This window comes from Arachis ipaensis, chromosome B4, assembly GCF_059453495.1.
Source record: "Arachis ipaensis isolate K30076 ecotype BB chromosome B4, ASM5945349v1, whole genome shotgun sequence".
In the NCBI taxonomy this organism is placed as follows: Eukaryota; Viridiplantae; Streptophyta; class Magnoliopsida; order Fabales; family Fabaceae; genus Arachis; species Arachis ipaensis.
The window spans coordinates 134,424,057-134,449,887 of NC_142439.1; the positions used below are offsets into that span (position 1 = coordinate 134,424,057).

The 25,831-nt window shown below is 34.5% G+C and overlaps 2 protein-coding genes across 2 annotated transcripts in view; one reads left to right on the top strand and one right to left on the bottom strand.

Annotated features, from left to right (window-relative positions):
* LOC148569316 (uncharacterized) overlaps window positions 1-25,831 on the bottom strand; it is a 163,378-nt gene that overhangs the window by 44,497 nt on the left and 93,050 nt on the right. The gene's annotated exons all lie outside the window — the stretch shown is intronic.
* Window positions 20,348-25,602, top strand: LOC107637101 (uncharacterized). Its single transcript, XM_088483427.1, has 5 exons — window positions 20,348-20,443; window positions 21,397-23,259; window positions 24,007-24,598; window positions 24,702-25,342; window positions 25,426-25,602. Exons 2-5 carry the CDS (start codon window positions 21,397-21,399, stop codon window positions 25,600-25,602), a joined length of 3,273 nt encoding a protein of 1,090 aa, XP_088339553.1. The 5' UTR covers window positions 20,348-20,443.

Below are 25,831 nucleotides of genomic sequence, written 5' to 3' on the forward strand. Positions count from 1 at the left end.
ACCAATCATCTTGTGACACGTGGCATTAGCCCTCTACGTCATCATCCAACTTACGGAAGGACTAACGTGACTAATCGTGTATTTTTCGGGGACGATTTTGATTAACTTTATTTTTCGAAGACCAAAATGGAGATCGAAATATCTTTTAGGGATGATTTTAGCTATTTACTCAACACACTAACTCACCTTCTAACATCTTTTTCACACAATTTCATGAAAAAACTATGGGTACTGCAAGGAATTTAAGTAATTATATTTGTATACTAAATATATAAAAATATTATTATTATAATTAATTACATATTTAAAACATTTTTAATTAAAAAATACATATTAATTATTAAAAATTACTAATATTAAAATAGTGTCTAAAAAATGAATAATGTCACTGTTATTTTAATAATGTTATTTTTTTCTATAAATTCATAAAAATATACAAAGCAAAGAAATTATATTTAGAGTTACTTTATAAAAAATTAGAGTAAAAATATTTTTTTTAGCGTCTATTATAAAAAATGTATCAATAACGAAATTACAATGAGCCAATGACTAATAGCATATAAAATGAATTAATTACTCATAACATATATGGTTTTGTTACTAAGTTTAACATGAAATTTTTTGGGTTATGCTACATATATACCAAAATCAGCCACTAAAGTCAGTTATTAATATAAAATATATATTAAAATACAAGTATACATTGAAAATAAATTAAATCACAAATATATTTATACACAAATATATTGATGACTAATTTTAATGACTGATTTTAGAGTACAAATAACATTTCTCTTTAAAAATATATTTTAGTTAAATCTTTAAAATAATCAAATTTTCATAGCAGAATAAATAAACTTTTTAAAGTAAAATAACTAAATATTTTATCAACACAAAAACTCAATTATTGCTATATTTTATTATAAATATAATTATATAAATTATATAAATATTCACATATAAATAATCAATTTGTGTGCAATCTTTCTATCATTCTTTGCCTACAAATATTATTGTTTGTCTCCTAGTAAGTACAAAATATCTCCGTATTTAACTCTTAAGTCTTAATAACAAAAGTAACAATATCTAAATTTATCTTTTAATTATTTCCAGAGTGGCCCCAAATAAAAAAGGAACAAGTCGTACACTATTTTATCGATTCAAAGATACATCACGTTGTTGTACGGTTTTGTGGTCCAGCCTCCCACTTGCACTAGTCATTTGACTCATTTTCCATTGAAAAGGAAGAAATCAAAATAGATAGAAAAATGATGTAAACATGCTTTGTTTGAATACTTTTATGGAATAAAACTTTCACGGTATAATTTATTTATATACTACCATATTAGTTGTTATAGTTATTTTCAATTTTATTATGTAAAGGTTATTCAAAATTTTTAATGTGATTTATTGATAATATAAAATAGTTTTAGATTTTAGTAGATATCAACATATGATATTCATGGATATATTTAAAAAAAAAAGTTAAGGTTTAATTATTTTATTAGTCTTTATAATTATATTAAATTTTTAATTAGATTTTTATATTTTTTAATTTTGTCAAAAAATTAAAATTAATAAAATATTTTTAATTTATAAAAAATATTCAATTAATTTTAATATTTTTTATATTAGGAATGACCTAATTATAAAACTAAAAAAAGTATAAAAAATCAATTGAAAAAAATATAAAAATTAAGAGAATAATTAATCCAAAAATTAATCACTCAAACATGGTGGATCACCACTTGTATTATTACTTTTAAATTTTATTATGATTTATGTTTGAATGCTTAAATTCTTACTTTTATTCTATTTTAAATGGTCTATTTTGACAATAACACCTTAACATGAAGAATACTAAATTCCTTAAAAAAAAAAAAAAGCAAAGTATAGATAATTTTTTTTTGGTGACTAAACAAGGAAAGAAACAAAGCAAAAACTATTCTAAATCCGAGCGGATGATCTGTTGGAGATCAACACTAGGTTCAGACCAAATAACATGATTAGAGTTACTCTTGGCACCATATTTAGCCATCCAATCCGCAGCTCTATTTGCTTCTCGGGACACCCATTCAACGTGAACAAGCCAAGGACGAGATAAAAGCTCCTGAATCTTGTGAACCAAATCTGTTACTTCAGATGGATACCCACTTGTAAGCTCATGCATGATGGGCAGAATGTCAAGGCAATCTGTTTCACATATAATATCCCTCAAACCGCAATCCCAAGCTAAAACCAGCCCCCTCCAAGCAGCAAATAATTCACATCTGATTATAGACCAAGGGGGAATGCTTCCAGAGCAGCCCGAAATCCAATCTCCCTTAGAATCTCTAATAATACACCCAAATCCCGCTAAATTTGAATCCATATACAAGCTTGCATCACAATTAACTTTAAAACTATTGCCTACCGGTGGTTCCCAACACAGGCAATTTCGGAGAGACCTAAAGGCATTGCTTCGATTCCTGTAAACCTGTAAGTCCTTGGCGGTAATTCTGGCCAAGGCAACAACCTTATGGTCTGTCCAAGGGTTGTCAGTGTTGAATATGTCATTGCACCTATGTCTCCATACCCACCAAAGCCCTGCACCAAAGGACGCCTCATTGTTAGCCAAGGCCTTCCGAAACCACTCTTCAAGAGCAGTACCAGCCGTCGAGTCCAGGATACTAGGATCCAACATATACCAGATTGCCTTTGATCGTTCACAGTCTCTAAGGCAATGCTCCATAGTCTCCTGCGCCTTGTTACATCTCTTACACATATCTGAAGAAGCTAAATGCCGCTTGAATCGAAAGGTCTCAGTTGGTAGAGCATCATGTAAGCTAAGCCACATAGTAAATTTGAACTTCTCTGGAATGTTTATGTTCCACAACCAGTTCCAATTACTGTTGGCATTCCAATTTAATGTTTTCTTTAATAACCATCTGTAACCCTCCCTTGCACTATACTTTTTTGTTGCTGCAGGCCACCACTCCCACTGTGGCTCCAACTCAGTCAAACTAGGATATCTCAGACCACAAATAAACTGCTTAATCTCATGCGGAATAGGCGTGGTAAGACTATCAACCTCCCAAGACACCCCTTTCCACAAGTCAGCCACCATGAAATCTGATTCAGAAATGTGTACATAAGGAACAAGGTTGCAAAGCTTACCAAAAGGAGTCCACTCATCATACCAAACTGATTTGTGGACATCTCCAATATTCCAATGAAGCCCTTCCTTGAGATGCTCATAGGCACTAACAATGTTCTTCCAGGTAGCCGATGAAGAATTTCTACTGTTTCCGTTCATACCAGATTGATTCCTGAGATATTTATGCTTCAAAACCTGCACCCATAACTTCTCACTATTATTTAGACAATCCCATACCAACTTTCCCAGAAGCGCCATGTTAGCACAGGAAGTATCCCTAATACCCAATCCTCCTGCCTTTTTAGGAGTTATGGCGACCTCCCACCTGACCAGAGGCAGCCCTTTTCCAGTCGCTTGGCCTTTCCACAAGAATTGTCTCATCAAGGAATCAATTTTATTACATGCATACTTCGGGAGAAGAGAAATTTGCATTTCATAAACTGGGATAGAGGCCATAACCGATTTAACAAGACAAAGCCTCCCTGCCTTATTCAGTAGGCGTCCTTTCCAACTGGAGAGCTTTCTCGAAATTTTTTCAATAATCTCCTGAGCCGTCTTCCTGGAAGCTCTGGCATGACCGATGTTAATTCCCAGGTATTTACCCAAATCATTGCAGAACCGGATGTTAGAGACCCCTGAGAGAACCTCTTTTCTCCTCTCCGACACCCTCTTGGAACACTGGGCCTTTGACTTATGAAGATTTACCTTTAAACCTGACGCTCTAGAAAACAAGTCCAAACAATGCATGACCTCTATTACTTGAGCTTTTGATGCCTTACAGAAAAGCAAAAGATCATCTGCAAACATCAAATGAGAGAGTCGTGGTCCATTCCTAGAAACTGCAACTGGGTTCCACACACCTTGGGAAACTCTATGAGAGATAAAGCAGGCAAGCATTTCCATACAGAGTACAAATAGATAAGGAGACATAGGATCTCCTTGCCTCAACCCTCTCTTCGGATTGAAATTTTGGAGCCTGTTCCCATTCCACAAAACTGCCAACGAAGAGGAAGTCACACAATTCAATATAAGATTAATGGTAGCCTTTGGAAACCCAAACCGGACCAAAGTAGCTTCCAGAAAACGCCAGTCTACCCTGTCATAAGCTTTTTCCAAATCAATCTTGAATGCCATGGTCCCTTTTCGAGACTTGGTGTTCCTCATGAAGTGCATAATCTCTTGAGCAATGATAATATTCTCCGTGGTTCCTCTTCCTGGAATGAACCCTCCTTGCAAAGGACCAATGATCTCCGACAGGAAAGGTCTGAACCTGTTAACTAGAACCTTTGTGACAATTTTATAAATTACATTACATAAGCTAATAGGCCGAAACTCCCGTAAGGAAGAGGGAACTTCCACTTTAGGAATTAGAACAATGAGAGTATCGAAAATAGCCGCATTCAATGGCTCACCCTCAAAGGCTCGCTTGACCAGTCTACACACATCGTTGCTAAGAGAGTCCCAGAACTCTTTGTAGAAAATTGCTTGAAATCCATCTGGCCCTGGGGCTTTAAATGAACTCATGGTCATCACAGCTCTTTTAACCTCTTCAGACGTCACCGGTTCCACTAACTTTTGACAAGCCTCAGTACTAAGAGACGGGCAAGGAAAAGGCCCCATGGCGTCCAGGTCAATATCCTCCCTTGTAGAAAAGAGCTTTTGAAAGAAAGAATTTGCCGCCATTTCTAGAGTCGTAGTCTCCGTGGTCCAAGACCCATCCTCCAAAAATAACCCATGAATTTTGTTCCTCTTTCTCCTGATAACTGTCTGCAGATGAAAAAATTTTGTATTTCTGTCTCCACATCTCACCCATTGTTCTCTAGATTTTTGATACCACAACAACTCTTCTTGAAGAAGGACAGCATTCAGTTCCTGATGCAAAACTTGCTCTTTGATCCTAAGCTGTTGATCCTCCCGACTTTCCAGAGTAATCTGAACGTCATTCAAAAGCCTCTCCAACTCCCTTTTCTTAACAAAAATATTGCCAAAAACCTTTTTATTGAAGCTAGTTGCATCTTTTTGAACCTCCAACAAACATTTAACTACATCCGGAGCTCCTCTATTCCAAGCTGTATCAACAACATTCCTAAAAAGAGGATGAGTCATCCACGCAGCCTGGAATCTGAACGGACGATGGCCCTTGGTAGCCCTCTTTGCCATCTTGCACCTAGTGAATAATGGGCAATGATCAGAGTGAAGGCGCGCCAGCACCTCAGTATAAGCCTCCGGAAACATTAGTCGCCAGTCCTGGTTGATGACTGCTCTATCAAGCTTCTTGGCCACCTGCACCCCACCTTTCACCTTCCTGTACCAAGTGAATCTTCTCCCAATAGCCCCCATATCAAACAGCCCACAATCCTCCAATGTTTCCGCAAATTGTTCTGCTCTGGCAAGTCTAAATTGCCCCCCTCTAACTTCACTCTACAACAAAATATCATTAAAGTCCCCTAACACAATCCAAGGTCCGTGGATCATATTAGCAATCCTTGTCAAGTCACCCCACAGTTCTTTACGCCGATGTATATGCGGATTAGCATACACCGCACTGCAGTAACTAGATGTATTGCCCATAGTGATTTCAAAACTGATACATTGATCAACTACATCCAATACTCTCACAGAAATATTTGAATTAGAACATAGAACCCAGATACCCCCACTATGACCATTAGCCTCAACAATACCAACACCCTGGTAACCTAGATTATTCCAAAAAGATTTCATCCTCTCGAAAGCAATATGGGTTTCAAACAGAATGAAAAAAGTAGGATGAAATTTATTCGCTAACTCCTTACTATGAACCCGGGCCAATTTATTAGAGGCACCTCTAATATTCCAAAATAGAAAGCTTAAATCTAAATAATCCATAAAATAATTTGTATTGTAAAAAGGACCAACCTCAGCTGAAGTCCCTAACGATATGATGAAGATCCACCATCATATCCCCCTGAGTCTTGCTTGTCCTTGTCCGGTTGTTGCCCGGTTTGTCTGTGTCCCTCCACTGACAACCCTTCCAATTTGCCGATTTGCTGCTTGCTGGTGTCGCCAAGGCAGTCCGGAGTCGACGGCGAATTCTGCAAAGAAGAAGGGCGCAACCTCTTTTGTCCGTTTTTGATAATGGCAGTGAAAGTCGGCACCGCAACGGAGACAGATTTGCCCTTCACCCCTTGCTGTTTGGAAGATGCCATGCGTGCCTTAGATCCGCTAACCGACCCGGTCTTCAGCCCTGATTCGGCTCCTCTCATACGTAGCCCAAAGTCACGGTTCTGGTCCAATTTCTGATTTGAGCGCACCGGCATTTTATCTTTAGATGTTTGTTGGGCTTTGTTTGATTGACTCAATTTTCCTCTCATTTTACCGCTGACTTTGGTCCAGCCAGCCTCATTTTCCAAATGTTGGGATCCCACTTCCTTCCCATGCAACGTATCATCTAATTCCTCCCCAATTTCTGCAACTATCACTGACTCTTTGGGATTGCATCCAAATTCAAAAATTTTCTCTTTTGAAGCTTCCTGTGGCTGCACCAACCGGGCCGCCGTCTCGGTCACTGATGTTTCCTTTCGATCCACCCTTTCCGAATCTATTGGGGTCATTCTGCAGTCAGTTGCTGGATGCCCGAAACAATTGCACTTGTCACAAATAAGGTGTAAGCATTCATACTCCACCTTATATTCAAACTCATCGACAATCACACTCCGGACCACCGGCAAACCAAGATTAATTTGCACGCAAGCCCGAGCAAATTTTCCCCTTTCCGCCAACTTAGTAGCCAGATCCACCTTGACTGGTCTTCCCACAGCAGAAGCGATTCTCATCATGGCTTTATCCTGATAGTACCATATGCTCAAACCAGAGATTCGAATCCAAACCATAGTCTCCCCGAAAGTGTCCTCACAAGGTTTAAAATCCGGTGTCCATGGCTTGACCGCAATATAGTGACCGAAGATCATCCATGGCCCCCCTAGTAAAACCTTCTCTCGATCGTCCATGCGATCAAATTTAACAAGGAAGTACCCAAAACCCACATCCAAGATTTCATATCCACCGGTGATCCTCCATACCCCTTTCAATTTGTATAGATAATAATTTCATTAAAAAAATTATCCTTTTAGAAATATTACTTATATTCAAGTCAAGGACTTTTTCCCATAATTAAAAACTTCAATTCAAGGACTTGTAAAACTAGGGGCAGGAAAAGCTTTAAACCCCCCTAAAAAATCGTATTGTTACCATATGAAAAAGATTTTAACAACAGATATTATTTTTAAATATAATACAGGCTTAAAGAATGATTTTTCTTTAGTTCTGACTTTTATTAGTTTATGACTTGAGGAGTGCAGCTGTTTTATTTCCTTGCATTGCTGAAACAATAATACAAGTTAAAGTGGATTCAACTCCTCCAAAGCTATGACAAAGTCTTAAACTCGACAATTATGGTAAGACTTCTAAATAGTTGTGTGAAATGCATATATTAAGATTTTTAAAAAGAATTTCATTTTTATCTAATTATAATAGTATAAAATATTTTATATAATCGTTTAATTATATTCGTTTTTTAATCATTTTCATACAGTTAATATAAAACATAATTTTTTTGACATAGTATTATGTAATTAAATACATCTATAAATTATTTTTATAGACAATATATCAAGATTAATTTTTTTAATTACTAAAGTGAAAAGATCAATATGTATTACGCGGCATATATTCGAGTCAGTTCACGAGCTAATGAGCTGAGTTTATTCAAGCTCAAGTTCGACTCATTTAATTTATGAGTTTAAATTTAAGCTCAAGCTCGGCTCACCAGCTCACGATTTCAACTTATCGAACTATTAATGAGTCGAGCTCGAGTTGGTTTGATTCACTTCTAACCCTAGTGATGAGAAGAGATTTTTTTTATGGCGGTAATAATAGTTGTTTCAGTATGAAAATATGAGATGGCTGAAAGAGAAAAAAATAGCTAAAATTATAATTTCACAATAAAATTATTTTAAAATATTTAAATATAAAATATGATTATTATATAATTAATAAATAATTTAAATTCTAGCCATCAATTCAAATTTTCAATGGTTATAATTTATAAAAAATTTTAATTCATGAAAAATCAAAATATTCTTTGTTTTCTTCATTAAAGAAGGCTCTATAAAATTATTATCTTATTAAGTAGTGTATACAAAAAAAAAAAATAAAAAAAATATTAAAATATCATTAACTATAATTAAGTAAAATGAAATAAATATATTAAGTTTCATATCGATTATATATAATGTAAGAATCATATAGAAGAATATTAAGTTTCATATATAATATTAAAATTCTCCTAAAACTTTAATCAATCAGAATCTTATAGGACTCATCCAGTATAATGCAATACAAGTTTGGTTGGACCGTTGGAGGAAAAAAAAAATAAGTGAAACTTTTTATTTATAATACACTATTATTTAAAAAGAATATCTTATTGTGTTAGTAATATTTTATGTGTAGATTTAAAAAATAAAAATATTTAAATTTATTTTTATTTTTATGAGTTAAAATTTATTCTCTGATATCTATATCGCCTAATCCCACAAACGGATTCAAGCCTTTTTTAAGAGTTTCTTTAAGTAATTACACAAGAGTTTAGCTTTAATAATGAAGAATAGCATAAGGGGATGCATATCATGCATCCTACCATGCGGGGCATTGGATGTGATACGTATAGTTCACTCCAATGGCAGAATTAAGATGTTAATGTGTATAAAATATGCAGTATTGCTTCTATAATTTACTTAGAATGGATTATTATTCTTTGACCATATCTTTTTCTCTTTGTTGTAGAAGGATTTGCAGTGGTAATGACAGATCGGAAGATCAGAGTTAATACTCAAAATTGCTAGATGAAAATCAACCAATCACTATTTAGTAAAATATTTTATAAAAATTAAAACAAAAAATTCTTATCTATTATTATTCAATTGAAACATCAAGTACTAATCAAATGTAATAAACATACATTAAAAGTGTCATAATAATAATTATTATAAAAAATTTCAGTTACAAATATTCAAATTCTACAACTTATACATATTATGACTCTTACTACTCTTCATTTTTTAATCTCTTATACTAATTATCAAAAATTCCTTAAATTTAATATAACATTTTTATATGTTTTTCATTCTCATTCATTTATTTTTTTTCATTATTTACAAACAAAAAAATCGCAAGAAAAGACAAAGTGTAGCCATTAATGCAAATCGAAAAAAAAAGGAGTTTTGTATAACTCTAATATAAATAACCTATGTCTTTTTTAAAAATAAATAAATTCAAAATCTATTTATAATATGTTCTTTAAAATATTTTTAATATAACATTTATTAAAATATACTATATAGTATAAATAATCTACCTCTCCGCGCCGCATTGCGGGGTCTCATTCTAGTTGATTCTTAGAACAGAAACAGTGAAAGCAGACCTTGCCGCAAAATCTCTGACAAGTGCGGGAGGAGAAACAATCAGTTATCAGATTTTGTTGATTGCAACTGGCTCAGCTGTAAGGATCCTTGAGGATATTGAATGAAATGTATAACTCGTATCTAAAAAACAATGAGAGTGAAAATTTAAAGAGTCCTTTCTTATTCTACGGTTAGTTAGATTTTGAATTGAGAATGAGATGAATTGTATCTAATTAGGTGAAAGAGTATGCGAGTTAGTTAGAAATCTTTTAAACTAAAACTACAAGATGCTTATAAGTTAAAAAACAACAAATGCTGCTAAAATAAATAGGTGAACATTAGAAAAAGATTTAAAAACAAGTCATAAAAAAAATATATGTGCAATCTCAACATAATGCATTGTACTCATTTCTTCACTTTTTTCGTCTTGCTAATACCTAATATTTGTTTGCAGGTTATAAGGATGAGTGATTTTGGTGATGCCAAAAACATCTTTTACTTTAGGGAAGTTGATGATGCTGATAAACTATATGAAGCAATTAAAGCAAAGAAGAATGGCAAAGCTGTGGTTGTTGGAGGTGGATACATTAGTATAGAGCTGAGTACAAGATTGAACGACAACGATCTTGATGTTACTATGATCTACCCAGAACCTTGGTGGATCTGCATGTGAAATATTCCCTTGAATTATTACTTAGGTTCTTATTGCTTTTTAAGATTGTCATGGAGGCAGACAATACATTGAGGTAGGAAATATTCCACACCCTGCAGGCAGACAATACATTGAGGTAGGAACAGAATCAACACTGACACCAGCCTCTTGCATAAGTGAAAAAAGAGAGAGGGCACGGTCGCCTTGGCCATGCATTCCATAGCCTGAAAGCATTGCATTCCATGTGACAGTGTCTTTGTTTTCCATCTCATGAAAGAATTTCTCAGAATAACTGAGTTGTCCACATTTAGCCTACACATCTATTAGGCTGTTTCCAGCAGGGGAACTATGCACAAATCCCATTCGGATTATGCAGGGGTGAAAAGCCATGGCCTCTTTCAATACCGAAAAACATGATACAGATGGAACTATGGTCACAAATGTCACAAATGGCCTCTTCCCTAGTTTAAACACTTTAATCACTACATAAATGAAAAGAATCCCTTGTCTCATTTTAATGGTTCCTGGACTTAATTATTGTACCGATAAATTTACAGGTATGATTGGTTGGCAAAGAGGAACCTTTGGTCTGGATACTTCGTGTGGGTAATGAGTGCTTACGGTTTAGGTATGCTATTTCTATGTTTGATTCTTGGTATGACTTTAGTTGGTAGGATGTGTCAAAGGGTAATTTTTCATAAAAACTTTTGGACTTTATTTACTTTGTTACAAAATTGAGTCGGCTCACTTTTGGACCAGAATTAGGATGTAGATGAGAATTGAGATCACTGTTTGCTTGGTGTCTTTACATCATTCCCTTGAACTTTGATCTGCAAGTCTTCTTATTACATATGTTGCTTTGAACTTGATGGATGGGCATGGTCAACCAGCATTGCTTTATATCGTCCCGTTTACTCTTGGTTAGTACAATTGTTATTTCAACATGTTCGGGTGGCTGCCGAAGGCACCTTCGAGAACTAATGTTAAACTTTATGCATGTTTCTTACTACGAGTTGTCATCGTAATTTACAAAAACTTGTATTGTTTTTAAAACCTTGGTTTTCTTCAAATGCAGGCACATTTTTGTCATTGGGAAAGAAGAGAGGTGAACTCAATCTTTTATGGACAAGAGGGGAACCAGAAATGCCTTGCCCTCATAACCAAGAGTCTCAACAATGAACGAAGTGATAATAGGTATAGTAGTATAGTGTAGCATAGGTGTTAGTTTAATCATGTTATTAGCATGTATTTATAGTTATATCAACAGCTAAGACTTTAAGATACTATTACTTTTGTTAGATTAGATTTTTTATTTTATTTTTTTTCTTAAATAGGAGATGGTATGAGATAAGAAGTAAGAAGATTTAAGAGCTTCCTCTTTGGCAATTGTTTTTTACCTTAGGGAACATAGTGTTCTTTTGTAATTATCTTCTGGAAGTTTGCTTATATGAGGGTGTGGCCAAAAAATGATGTCTTTGTCAAGCAAATGGCAATAAGGCAAGAGACATCACAGTCAACTCTCAATGAAGTGGCCCGGCAGAGGATGGTGACAAGAGAAAAAAGAAAAAGAAAAAGAAAACGAAAATGAAAACTGTTGTATGAAGATGAAAGATTATGGTTATGTTACTTATAACTAAAATTGAAATTGAAGTTGGATAAATTTCATTTTCCAAGTGTATTCTGTGATGAAATATCATTAATGTAAGCTTGGCTCATGTCCCTTGTTTTACTCATTTAAGTCATTTTCTTCCTCTATTTCTTCCAAGATCCCAAGTCACCCTTAATGAAGTAGTCTTACTCAAGTTGTAAATATTGATTATTTAGAAGAAAAAGGAAAAAATTATCAATATAACCAAATATCACATGCAATTATGAACCAAATGGGTAGCAAAAGGAAAAACCATCTTCCAAATGATCAATCCAGACCCATGAATTACACTCTTCTCTTCAATCTCATCTTATATGGAATGAGTTTTAAATCATTACTTATGTGAAGAAAAAAAATTACTCCAACAACTACAGAGTCTACTAGTCACATTAGGAGTACAAAAATGAATATATGATCACAACCCAATTTTTAACAATTTGTCAACACAGAAATGGATCAGAGTAAGAAACTTCTTTCAAAACTCAAGCAATCAATGCACAAAGATACAACATTATTACATACAAGCCCATCCTACTATTTATTTTCTATTGGCACAAGAGGCAGCCTCCAGCATCAAATTGTGCCTGGGGCCAAGGACCAATAATGAATAAAATTGAACAGTGAATTAGAAAAACAAATAAATAACTGACATGTAGCACTTTCCTAAGGCTTGTCAGCACCTCTCAAAATTGTTCAAGCCACAGGCCATTTGTGTGGGGGCTTGTAAGGATCCATTTTCCGCTGATTCCTTCTTGTTTGTGTGACAGTATCATGAGGTCAAGTCCTCTGCATAGATAAATTTTTAATTAGTGTAGTGAATCAAAAGACATAAGTGGATGAAATGACATTAAATACTATTATTTTTATAGCATGTTATATCAGAAAACAGAAAGCAATAATCATGGCAAAGTGGTGTATTAACTACACACTGAATAAACTAGAGAGTTATTCAGGGAAACAATAAACAAGTCAGTTACCAAATTCATCATGCCAATTCAAAAGGGTAAGGAAAGAAATCTCTCTGGCAATAATGCCCCACTTCATGGTTCTAAAAGATGATACACATGGAAAGATGCAATTTTCACTCAGCTTCTCATATATAGCACATGCAACAAGCTTAACATATATTAAATATTAAGCAAGAGAAAACAAGTTTTAGCAGCTAAAGAAAGCGGAAATCGGCTCTAGGCAAGGTCATCAATAGCGGATTGCGGCTCATTGTGTTTTGTTAAATTTCTGCCACGCAATAGCGCTATTGCGCGAAGATAGCGGATATTTGACAACCTTGGCTCTAGCTGACCAAAATGTAGGAGCAAAAGCAAACTAGAATGATTTTAAAAGGACATAAAAAGAAGAAAATATTTTATTATTTGTTTTTTAAAAATGATTTAAAACGTTCTACTAACAAGCATATAAATGGTAAACAACGTCACTAAAACAAACTCAGCGATGAACATACAAGCATTTCGTCTTAAAAAACTGTTTCCATTGGATGTAAAAGGCATTGCTTTTCTTTCTTGCCCCAATGACAACAGTTCCTGCATCCTCTCTGGCCAGTCAGAATTTAATATGCGGGCGAAATCTTCCACTTCCCTGCATCAAAGGGTATTGAGCAAATAAGATTTTGGCATATCAAATCACAAGAGTACATCAATATGAACATCATGCAGACATTTCTTCATATCAAACCCATGCCTTCTTTTATCCAAAGTGGCAGGGAAGGACAACACAGAAGGAGTTTAACAAGAATTTCATGATTATTGTGTAATGAGTAAAATATAGGCCAAGGCCCAATTAGGATAGTTTCATTAGTAATTGATTTACTATAAATAGATATTGCAGAAATATAATAGAAAATCATGAATTGAGTAATGAATATAGTTCTTTTTCTGGAATTCTTTTTATGGAATTATCTCTCTCCCTCTTAATTCTCTCTAAACTCCCTCTTATTGATTAATTCTTCTCTATTCCTACATCATACCCCTTACATTGGTGCTTTCATTGACCACCATTTTTCCATTTTCATGGTGGTTTGGCGATCTCACCTCCAATGGAGCAAATTGGAAGTGTAGCTGAATATTTTACTGCCTTTTTGTGTTATGTTCAAAGAGTAAATTTGAATGATGCTGAAATATTGAAGACATTTCTCAATGGATTGGAAACTTATATCCATAGAGAAATTATCTTTGATGATCCTAAAACTATTCGTGATGCTTTTTATTTGGCAAAGTATTATGAAGAACGCTGGAGCAATCCATTTTCAGAAATTTCAAAGCCAAAATTATCAATCACTGTATCAAAGTCCAGAATCAGCGTTTCAAGCAAAAATTCAAATCCAGAATTCCATCGTAGACACCACAGAAAAACCATCGACAGAACACGAAATCAGAAATTCAGAAGCAGAATCATCAATCGAAACTCAAGATCAAGCGAAATTACAGACTGCGGATACAGATATTACATCCTCAAGAATTCAACTATCTGATTCAATACCTCATCAACAGTTTTCAGCATCAACAACAGCAGTTCCAGATCTGCAAAGGGAGCTTCAGATTCAAGAAACGACCTCCCTGAATGCTGGACCGCGACCTCTGAACGCCAGCGATCGTACGTGGTGGGAAACAGCACCCGTTGCGGAGGACGACGACGTCCACAGAACCGCTCGGAGCAGCGGTGGCAGGCTAAGCATGGCCAGCAGTGGCGCCGAGGACGGCGCCGTCTCGAAGGGGAAGGTGGATGACACAGATCTATTGGATCGGGAACCGACACCAAAGCCGCCTTGCAGGTTTACGGACGCTGTGGTCAGAGGCGGAGCAGCTGCAAGAAAGCCCGCACCAGAACCAAGACCGCGGAAGATGAACGACGCGGTGGTAGCAAGCGGCGCCTCCGCGAAGAGAAAGCTCGTGAAGGTTAGAAGAGGCGTTCTGTTCCGTTGTGTTCCCTCAATCGTGGCCAAGCCACCACCACTCACGGTGGCGGTTTTTCCATGGGATCGCGAGCATAGATGGAGCACAGAGAAGAAGCGGGACGAGGTGTTGTCTCCATGGGTGGCGATGGACCAAGCAGCAGCACAGGAGCCTACCCAGGCAAAGCAGACGGCGGAGATGCAGACTGATCAAGAGATGAGTGGTGGCTGTTTTGGGATGGTGCCCTCTCTTCTCAAGTGCAGCAACGAGAATGATAAAGCAGAGCATGAGGAGCTGTTCCTTCCTTAAGGGTTGGGCCTTTTCCCAATCTGCCAAGCCCAATTTACCTCAACAAGAGTCCAATTCACATCAACAAATAGATTTAGGCATACCAAAAAATATTTTAAAAAGAGGGAGGGCCTAGTTTTTTTTAAACAGTGGGATCCTGGAGGTAATTTTTTATTTTAGACAGTAGAATAGGAATAGAAAAAAAAATGTTACTTTAAGATTAATTGTAATTAGGGTTTTTAAATTTTTTTTTCAACAACTTTGATGGCAAGATTGTCGTTAAGGAAAATGTAATGTAATGAGTAAAATATAGGCCAAGGCTCAATTAGGATAGTTTCATTAGTAATTGATTTACTATAAATAGATATTGCAGAAATATAATAAAAAATCATGAATTGAGTAATGAATATAGTTCCTTTTCTGGAATTCTTTTTATGGAATTATCTCTCTCCCTCTTAATTCTCTCTAAATTCCCTCGGATTGATTAATTCTTCTCTATTTCTACATCATACCCCTTACATATTGCTACTTTGTTAAACTCTGTGCGTGTGAAATAAGCTTGGTCAATTATGGAAACTAAAGTATAGGACAGCCAGATGAACAAGTATCCCGCGATAACCTAGGATCTAGGAATGGGCTGCATCCAAAGGGCGTAATCTAGGCAGCCTAACCTAATAATTATATCAGTGGCTGATTCCACGGCTTGAACCCGTGACCTTGAGGTCACACGGAGACAACTCAATCGTTGTTCCGAGGCTCTCCTTCTATGGAAACTAAAATATCAAATGGGTAAATTCAATGATCATAATAATATTATTAAATACTCAATGAAAAACAAATTTTGGCCAAAAAACCAATAATTTTACCATAATGTACCTAGACAAATTTTGCAAAGTACCAGAATACAAAAAGTAATATTGTTAGATTAGAACTTTGTTAGTGTGTGTAAGATGAGTTGAGTCAGCTTAATTAGGTTTATGTTACTCTGACACAGTTTTAATCAGTTCAGGGAGCAAAAATAGAAAGCATTAAATAAACTTGTTAGGTAGTTAGTTATGGAGTTACATCTTGTTTCTGAAGTTAATTATTGACATAATCATAACACAAGTTCACAATCATAAGTAATCAATCATCATTTTCACTCTGAAACTTAGAGATTTCTTATTGTTTTTGTTGTCACTTTCCCACCCTTTCATATTTCTTTTTTGTTCCATTACATTCTTCAATAGCAGGCATGCACACACAGATTAAAACAAGTTGCATTATTTATTGAAACATTTTAAACATACAAGATCAAGAAAAACCTATTGCTAGATTGCTAGGGATACAAAGATTACTAAAAATTCTCCAACATAGGAACAAATATAAAATAAACATTTGTCACTTGCCAATCCCAAACACAATGAAATCAATTTGGATATTGTCACATTGCCCTCTCTCTCATATATACACGAATGTGAGCACGTCATTTCACATGCAACCAGCAATACATGATTCAAGAAATACAATTTATTGAAAGAAAGAGCTCATCAATCATTCTGATGCTATGTCCTCTCCATATGATAGAATAAAGATAATAGTGCAAGTGATCTGCCACTGCAACTATGCTAAAGATAATGATTGTCATCCACAAAAAGAAAAATACAACTTCAAATTTTAGCATGAAGTGTAAACACTGCACTTAGAATATGGTCTAGCTCCACCTGTCAAGTTTTTCCTGTAATGCAGGATCGATCTCCTCGTCTATATCTCCATCATCAAACTCTCTAGGAACAAAAGTGCTGTCTTCTGTATCAGACTGAGAGGCCTCGGAAACTCCATTAGCTCCATCAATTTGGGGTCTGATATTATGACCATTTATCTCCTATTAGAAGTAAAAAGCAATAAACACTTGGAACATATATAGTAAATAACTGAACTTGTTTTTTCAAATTTAACTTGAAGCCAAATTTGATATTAGATATTATGACTACCTTATTGTTCAGTTCAGAAGCTTCCTTCAAAGAAGAGCTCGTCTGTTGCTCTTTTCTTCTTCGGTTTTTCTTTTTATTCTTAGAATTTTTCATCTCCTTTGGATCTGTAACAAAATTTCTCACTGTGAAAATTTGTCATTTTAAAGAGAAAATTTTGATACATTTTTTATTAATTTAAAATAATCAAAATTTTCAAAATCTGTAACAAAATTTCTCACTATGAAAATAGAATTTTTCATCTCCTTTGGATCTGTAAAATAACTAAATATTTTATCAACACAAAAACTCAATTATTGCTATATTTTATTATAAATATAATTATATAAATTATTCTGTATTCACATGTAAATAACCAATTTGTGTGCAATCTTTCTATGCCTACATAACATGATCCTAAAATATTATTATTTGTCTCATAGTGAGTACGAAATATCTCCGTATTTAACTCTTAAGTCTTAAGTCCTTTTTATACATAACAAAAATAACAATATCTAAATTTATCTTTTAGTTATTTCCAGAGTGGCCCAAATAAAAAAGGAACAAGTCGTACACTATTTTATCGATTCAAAGATACATCCTCCCACTTGCACTAGTCATTTGACTCATTTTCCATTGAAAAGGAAGAAATCAAAATAGATAGAAAAATGATGTAAACATGCTTTAGTTTGAATACTTTTATGAAATAAAACTTTCACGGTATAATTTATTTATATACTACCATATTAGTTGTTATAGTTATTTTCAATTTTATTATGTAAAGGTTATTCAAAATTTTTAATGTGATTTATTGATAATATAAAATAGTTTTAGATTTTAGTAGATATCAACATATGATATTCATGGATATATTTAAAAAAAAGTTAAGGTTTAATTATTCTATTAGTCTTTATAATTATATTAAATTTTTAATTAGATTTTTATATTTTTTAATTTTGTCAAAAAATTAAAATTAACAAAATATTTTTTCTAAAAAATATACAGTTAAAAATTTAATTATATTTTTAATTATAAATATTTTTAATTTACAAAAAATTATTCAATTAATTTTAATATTTTTTATATTAGGAATAACCTAATTATAAAACTAAAAAGAGTATAAAAAATCAATTAAAAAAATATAAAAATCTAATTATAAATTTGATAAAATTATAAAAATTAACAGAATAATTAACTCAAAAATTAATCACTCAAACATGGTGGATCACCACTTGTATTATTACTTTTAAATTTTATTATGATTTATGTTTGAATGCTTAAATTCTTACTTTTATTCTATTTTGAATGGTCTATTTTGACAATAATACCTTAACATGAAGAATGCTAAATTCCTTTAAAAAAAAGCAAAGTATCGTATTTTTTTATTATACATGTATTTATATATAAATATTTATTATTTAATTAATTTTTATACATATTTTATATTTGTTTTATATGAATATTTTATTTGATAATTATTTTTAATATATACGTAATATAATTAATTTATTATATTTAAAAAATGATTTTTAATGTGCACATACATAAAAACCTTGTGGTATGCAATAATTTGAAACTTAAATATTCATTTTAAATATACCTTTTTAATTATAGTTATATTCTATAATCAATAATAACTATTATATTCTAATTATTATGAAAAAATATAATACGAATCACAGTGGATATATGTTGTTTCTTCTTTAGAATTTAAATCATAATAACTTATGAATTATTCGATGAGTTAAATCTTAAATTGGTTCTTGAACTAAATTTGTAGTTGAGGTTTAATCTTATTTTTTAATTTGTAATTGCCTCAACTTTATTTTTGGTCTTAACAATATTGACTTTTGATCGTCTTTGAGGTATATTCTGACTAATATTCGTGAACAGAATGATGACGTAGTTGGACAGAGGTTACGCGGGACAATCCATAACTATATTACAAAATTATTATAACTATTTAACTCAATTTAGTTCTTATAGTAGTTTATAGCTCTAATCCCAATTTGAACTCCAGAAAGTTGCGTCTACCATTAGAAGTCACTATCCTTCTTCTTTTCTGTCGTTGTTAGGCGTGTTTTGAAAAAGTGATAATGGGTGGAGGCAACAGCATTGTTGGTAGCTCCAACAACCGACGCTCTGAGAGAAGCTGTGAGAGGAGAACCACCAAAAGCATTTACGAACGGCTTCTAGAGAGGTGTGGGTGTGGCAGCCGATCCGTCCTCAAATAGTCAAGAATAGATGCAAATTCAGAGAGGTCAACCAGTGATTTTTGTTAATGTATGTAGCTAATTTCGTTGCTCTTTCAATATATAACATTTCTTCTCCATGGCCATGAAATGTGGTTGCAGAGTGTTAGCAAGAGGTGGTGTGGTTTTTTTATGCGGGCTGACAAAGTTCAGCATGAAAAAAAAATAATTGGTAGAGCTGATCCTGGATTTGAAATAAAGGAATGGATAATAAAATTCATCAGAAAGATTGGAAGCTTAAAATCCGAAGTTAGGGCTCTAAAAGTGGCATTCTGTTTGTTGTTAGTTATTATGTTAGTAATTGTGACAGTTGTCTGCGTAGCATGAAAATGGTGAAGTTCAATTTAGATATTGTATAATAAAAAAGTCTAGATATGATGGAGTAAATCCCCATAATAGTCCCTGAGATTCGGGTCGTTACCCAATGTGATCCCTGAGATCCCAATTGCACCATTATAATCCTCCAGATACCGCTCCGGGCACCATAATAGTCCCTGGACAGTTTTCCGGTGATGAGTCATCACCGACGATCTGATGTGTCACGAAGTTGCCACGTTGGATTAAGCCAAAACGTTGGCGTTTTGGGTTGGCGCCCCAATTTGACAAAAACGTTGTCGTTTGGCCCAAAAGAAAATATGAAACGCCCTTCATCATAAACACACCATCTCTTCACTTGTCTTCTCCACTTCCACTCTCTGTCTTTTTCTTTTCTTCTTCTTCTTCCTCCTCTCTTCATGAATGCCACTACGTTAGGGTTCCTTTGGTGAGATTGAAATTCTTACAGTCAGAAGATATCAAAATCAAGTTTTACTTCATCATTCGTTTCCTCCTGCGTCAGAAAGAAGAGGTTCTGCCATTTGTAAAGGTAATTTTTTTTATTCTTGTTTTGCAATGCATGATGATTTTTGTATATGCTTGTGTTGTTAGTGTGGTTGGAATGATGGTTTTTTTTTGTTCCGTTACTATGGTTCTAGGGTTTGATTAGGTTGGGGTTTCATGAGATGATCTGTTTGATTATGGTCATGCTCTGTTTGAAAATAATGCTCTTTTACTTTCTTAGGGTTCCTTTGGTGAGGTTGAAATTGTTGCAGTCAGAAGACATCAAAATCAAGTTTCACTTCATCGTTTGTTTCCACCTGTGTCAGAAACAAGAGGTTCTGCCATTTGTAAAGGTAATTTTTTTTATTCTTTTTTTGCAATGCATGATGATTTTTGTATATGCTTGTGTTGTGAGTGTGGTTGGAATTTTGGTTTTTTTTTTCTGCTACTATGGTTCTAAGGTTTGATTAGGTTGGGGTTTCATGAGAAACTCTGTTTGATTATGGTCATGCTCTGTTTGAAAATAATGCTCTATTTCATGGTCATGAGTGTTTTGTTTGATAAAACTCTTATCTGTTGATGTCTAATATCTATTTGATAAAACTCTTATCAGTTCTTATGTATAATGATGAAAATTTTTAAAGGGTCTATTTAACTTAAGCCATTTTAATTTTATTAGAAGATTGAAAATAAATAGCAACATATTACTAGAAAAGTATACTCTTTATTAAGTTTGTAGAAGATGTGATGATATAGAACTTGAAACATACATATTCAAATAAAAATTCCATGTCTAGCTACGAGTTAATATTATATTTGTTGCATACTTATTATAGGATTGCCAACTTGCCAGTTATCAGAGGGCAAAATGCAAACTGAACTTTAGAATATGATTTATTGTTTCAAAACATATTGTTTCAATTTAGAATATGATTTATTGTCACAAAAATTGAAACAGACGCATACAGGGTACAGCACATAAAACTGAACTTTGTTATTCAATTACTTAATTTGTCATTCAATTATTTAATTTATATATAATACATATTAAAATGTAAAATATATAATAAATATATGTATGATAACACACATACAAACGTGTATATACACATACATACAAATATATTTGTATAGCTAATTTTTGTGTATTTTTGGAAAAAAAAAACTTATAATTATGTAAATAAGACACTAAAATCTATTTGTGTATATGTATTTTTTTTATTGAATAGTTAGTGTAAATAGGACAGAAAAATCTATTTGTGTTTATCTTGATTGTCAAGTTATGGATTTTGAATTTTTTTTTCAGATGGAAGAGATGTTGGATATTATGTTTCATCACGGAGGTGATTTTAAAGAAGATCAAGAAGGAACAATGATATATTATCCGGATAATAAGGCTTGTTTAGGTGACCTAGATGTGGATACATTAGACGTCTTCTATCTAAGGAACTACCATAAAAAGCTTGGTTATGATGAGATAAAGCAATGCTGGTGGCAAGTTCCTAGGAAAGGTTTGGAGAATGGACTAAGAAGCTTGAATAATGACAAGGAGATAAGAGAGATGGTGAAGTGTGCTAAGATCAATAACGGAGTTATTGATGTATATTTCGAGCATGGAGCATCATTGCCAAAGGTTTTAGAGGGAAACACCAAAGTTGCCTCAAACACCAAAGGTACACAACCACCATCAACAGTTTCAAAAAATCAAAATCAGACCAAAAAACCCATTAACAAGGTCAGTGGAGCCAAGCCAAACAAACTCACTGGTAGCATCCAGCCCACAAAGCCCATCAAGACCACCCAAAACACCAAAACAGATAAAACCAACAAGTCCAAGCAGCCCAACAAAAATAGTATATCTAGGAGACCTTGTACAAGATCTGCTGCCAGAGGATTCCAAAGCAAAGTTTTTAATAATGAGATTCCTTTCGAGGTGTCTTCTGACTCTTATGAGAGCGCAGAAGATAGCCTTTTTAAGCCAACTCTTGATGAAGACAGCTCTTCTAATTCAGATACTGGGGTGAAGAATGTCAACAATGAGAGTAGGAATAGGGTGAACAAGAACCATAATGAGAAGATATTGACAAATGTTGGTCCTCTAGCTAAAGGAAAGGAGAAGATTCTGGTCGAGGATGATGCATTTGTGCAAGAAGTTAGCGATGAAGAAGTGGATCTTGGTTTTATTGGTAGTTTTGCTGAAGGTGTAGAATATAGTCTAGATCCTGGAGCTGACTCGGATGGTGCCAATTCATGGCACTCAGAGGAGATGAAGACTCCTCCAAATTCGGAAGATGAACTAGAAGAAGACAACGATTCTGATGACGCATGTCCAGTGTTTAGGGACGGTGCAAGATTTGGTGAATTGCATCTTGAGGTGGGTATGAAATTTGGCACAAAGTGGGACTTTAGAGAAGCTGTTAGGGAGTATACAATTCAAGAGGGTAGGCGCATACGCCTGGCGAAGAACGATAATATAAGGTGCAGGGCAGTTTGTAAGGTTAAGGAGTGCCCTTGGGTGGTTTATGCATCAAGGGACCATGAGGACACTTGTTGGCAGATCAAAACCTTTAATGACGACCACACATGTCCCAGGGAAGACAAAAATAGGGCTGCTAATAGGAATTGGGTCTGCAGCAAGCTTGTGAAGAAGGTCAGAAAATATCCCAACTTCAGACATTGTGAAGCTACAACCTATTTCAGAACACGTTTTGATTTGACACTAAACAAAAATTCAATCTCGAGGGCTTTGATGGATGCTAGAAGTGTAGTGTATGGTGATGAAAAGGAACAATATAAGATGGTGAGGGACTATGGCTTGACTTTGCTGAAAACCAATCCCGGTTCAACAGTGCAAATATGTACCAAACCGCAACCAAATGGAGAAGTTATTTTTGAGAGAATGTATGTGTGCTTAAGTGGTTGTAAAAATGGGTTCAAATCTGGCTGCCGTCCTTTGATTGGATTAGATGGAGCATTCCTGAAGACTCAATTTGGTGGACAAATTCTGTCAGCTGTTGGACAGGATGCGAACCATCATATCTACGTCATTGCGTGGGCAATTGTGGAAATAGAGAATAGGGAAAACTGGAAGTGGTTTCTTGAATTACTGCATCTAGACTTGGGACATTACAAAGAAAATGGCTGGTGCTTTATATCCGATATGCAAAAGGTAACCATGGATATTCGACAAGTATTAATCCTATTATTAGTTAACTGGTATTGTTGTTATGACAATTATGTTGTGAATTGACTAATACAATTTATTTGGCTGAAATGTTGAATTTAATTTGCAAGTTATTTGACTGAATTGTTGAACTTATAACTTGATAGTAGTTTGCTATATTAGTGCAGAAAGGTTCATTTAGTTTGCAAGTTATTTGACTGAATTGTTGAACTTATAACTTGATAGTAATTTGCTATATTAGTGCAGAAAGGTTCATTTAGTTTGCAAGTTATTTGACTGAATTGTTGAACTTATAACTTGATAGTAGTTTGCTATATTAGTGTAGAAAGGTTTCATTTAGTTTGCAAGTTATTTGACTGAATTAATGAACTTATAACTTGATAGTATGTTTGCTATATTAGTGCAGAAATGCTTCATCTAGTTTGCAAGTTATTTGACTGAATTGTTGAACTTATAACTTGATAGTAGTTTGCTATATTAGTGCAGAAAGGTTTCATTCTGATTGCATGTTTATTTGACTGAAATGTTGATTGGCATGGTTAGTGCGCCTATTGTTGCTGTTAACATGTGATAGTTACTATCTGTGTTGTTTTACCATTGTACATAGTTACCATGGGCTATCGAATTAAACGTCAGGGACTATTATGTGTACTCGTGTTAAATGTGAAGGACTATTATGGGGAGGGTATTATTATGTTAGGGACTGTTATGGTGATCGACCATGATTGGCAGGGACTAATATCAGCAGTGCAAGAGGTGATGCCCAATGTGCACCATCGTTTTTGTGTCTGGCATTTGTGGAGAAACTTTAACAAGAGTTGGAAGGATTTACAACTAAGGGGGCTTTTGTGGGAATGTGCAAGGGCAACAACTCATCAAGAGTTCAGGGATGGAATGGATAAGATAAAAAGACTGAATGAAGATGCATGGGCATATTTAGATAAATGGCAAAGAAATGCATGGACTAGAAGCGCATTCAGCCATAAGCCGAAGTTGGATAGTATTTGTAATAACGCGTGCGAGGTGTTCAATGCAAAGATCAAGGATGCAAGAGCCAAGCCCATTATAACATTGTTGGAGGAGGTTCGAATGTTCGTAATGCGGACCATAGCCAAGAACAAGGTGAAACTAAACAATCACAATGGAGTGCTCACACCGGTTATAAAGAGTCGATTGGAGAAAGTTAGAAAAGAATCTAAGAATTGGAAGCCTATTTGGACATGGGACAACGGATATGAAAAGTTTGAGGTGCATGGACACCCAACTAATCATGTGGTGGACTTAGGAAAAAGACTATGCACTTGCCAATTTTGGATGCTTACAGGTTTGGTGAATTGCTATAATAATTGTTTTTGTGCTATAGTAATAATCTGACTAATGGTATATGACTAAAACCCATGGTTGTTGTGGCTATTGTTTGTATGCAGGTATTCCTTGTGTGCATGCATGTGCTGCACTGTCTCGGGTTAACAAGCCACCAGAAGACTTTTGTCACCGCTTGCTAACAATAGAGTCATACAGGGAAACATATAATTATCATATTAATCCAATTCCTAGACAACCATTATGGGAGCATGCAGAAGAATGTAACAGGCCACATGCACCAAAAATAAAGAGAAAACCTGGAAAACTACAGATGAAAAGACGGATGGATGCTGATGAGAAGGGTGGTGGAGGATCTAAAAAGTATAAAGCTGATCCCAAGCCTCAGAATAACAACGGAGATAATGTTCATCTAAAGAGGCAGTTGGGCCCCTTTACTTGCAGTTTCTGTGGTGATAAAGGACATACAAAGAGAGGTTGTAAGAAGAAGAGAGCTTGTGATGTTGCTGCAGCTGCTGCAGTTGCTGCTGCTGCTGCTGAGGCTAATAAGAAGAAGAAAAATGAAGGAGGTGCCCCTGCATCTGAGCAGCAACTTCAGCAGCCTCAACATGATGGTAACCAACGTGATGGAGAAGATAATTCTCTTATGCAGTCTACTGAGATTGGCCAAGCCACTTCTGATGCACAACCTGTAGAGATAGATATATCTCAGCCAACTGCTTCTGATGTAGAAGATTCTCAAAAGGTAACTCCCTATTTACATTTCTTAAATTTTTTATGATTCAAGTGAATCATCATTTATGTGTAACGTAAATAATTTCTATCTAGGATCATGGAATAAAAAGGCCTTCAAAATTATCACCAAGGAGAAGATCCTCTCCACTAGCAACTTCTGTCCCAGTGAATCCCATGCAGGGTGCTAGTTCAGGAACTACAACAAGACTTGTCAATTACATGAAGTTCATCCCAACTCCAGGATTTAAGGCTCCAAGAAAGAAGAATTGAATACTTTAGCTTAATATGTATAGGGCTATCTGTTTTAATGTTAATACTTTTTGCTAGACAAAGACTACACAAGGAAAAAATAATCCTTTATGTTTTGCTGTAAAGTCCTCCCTTTTGAGGCAACTTTGTTTAACATTCTCATGTTAGATGGCTGCCCTTTGTGTTATATGACTAACTGTGTTAAGTTGAACCATTAACTTAATACAATTATCTTTTAAGTTTGAACCAT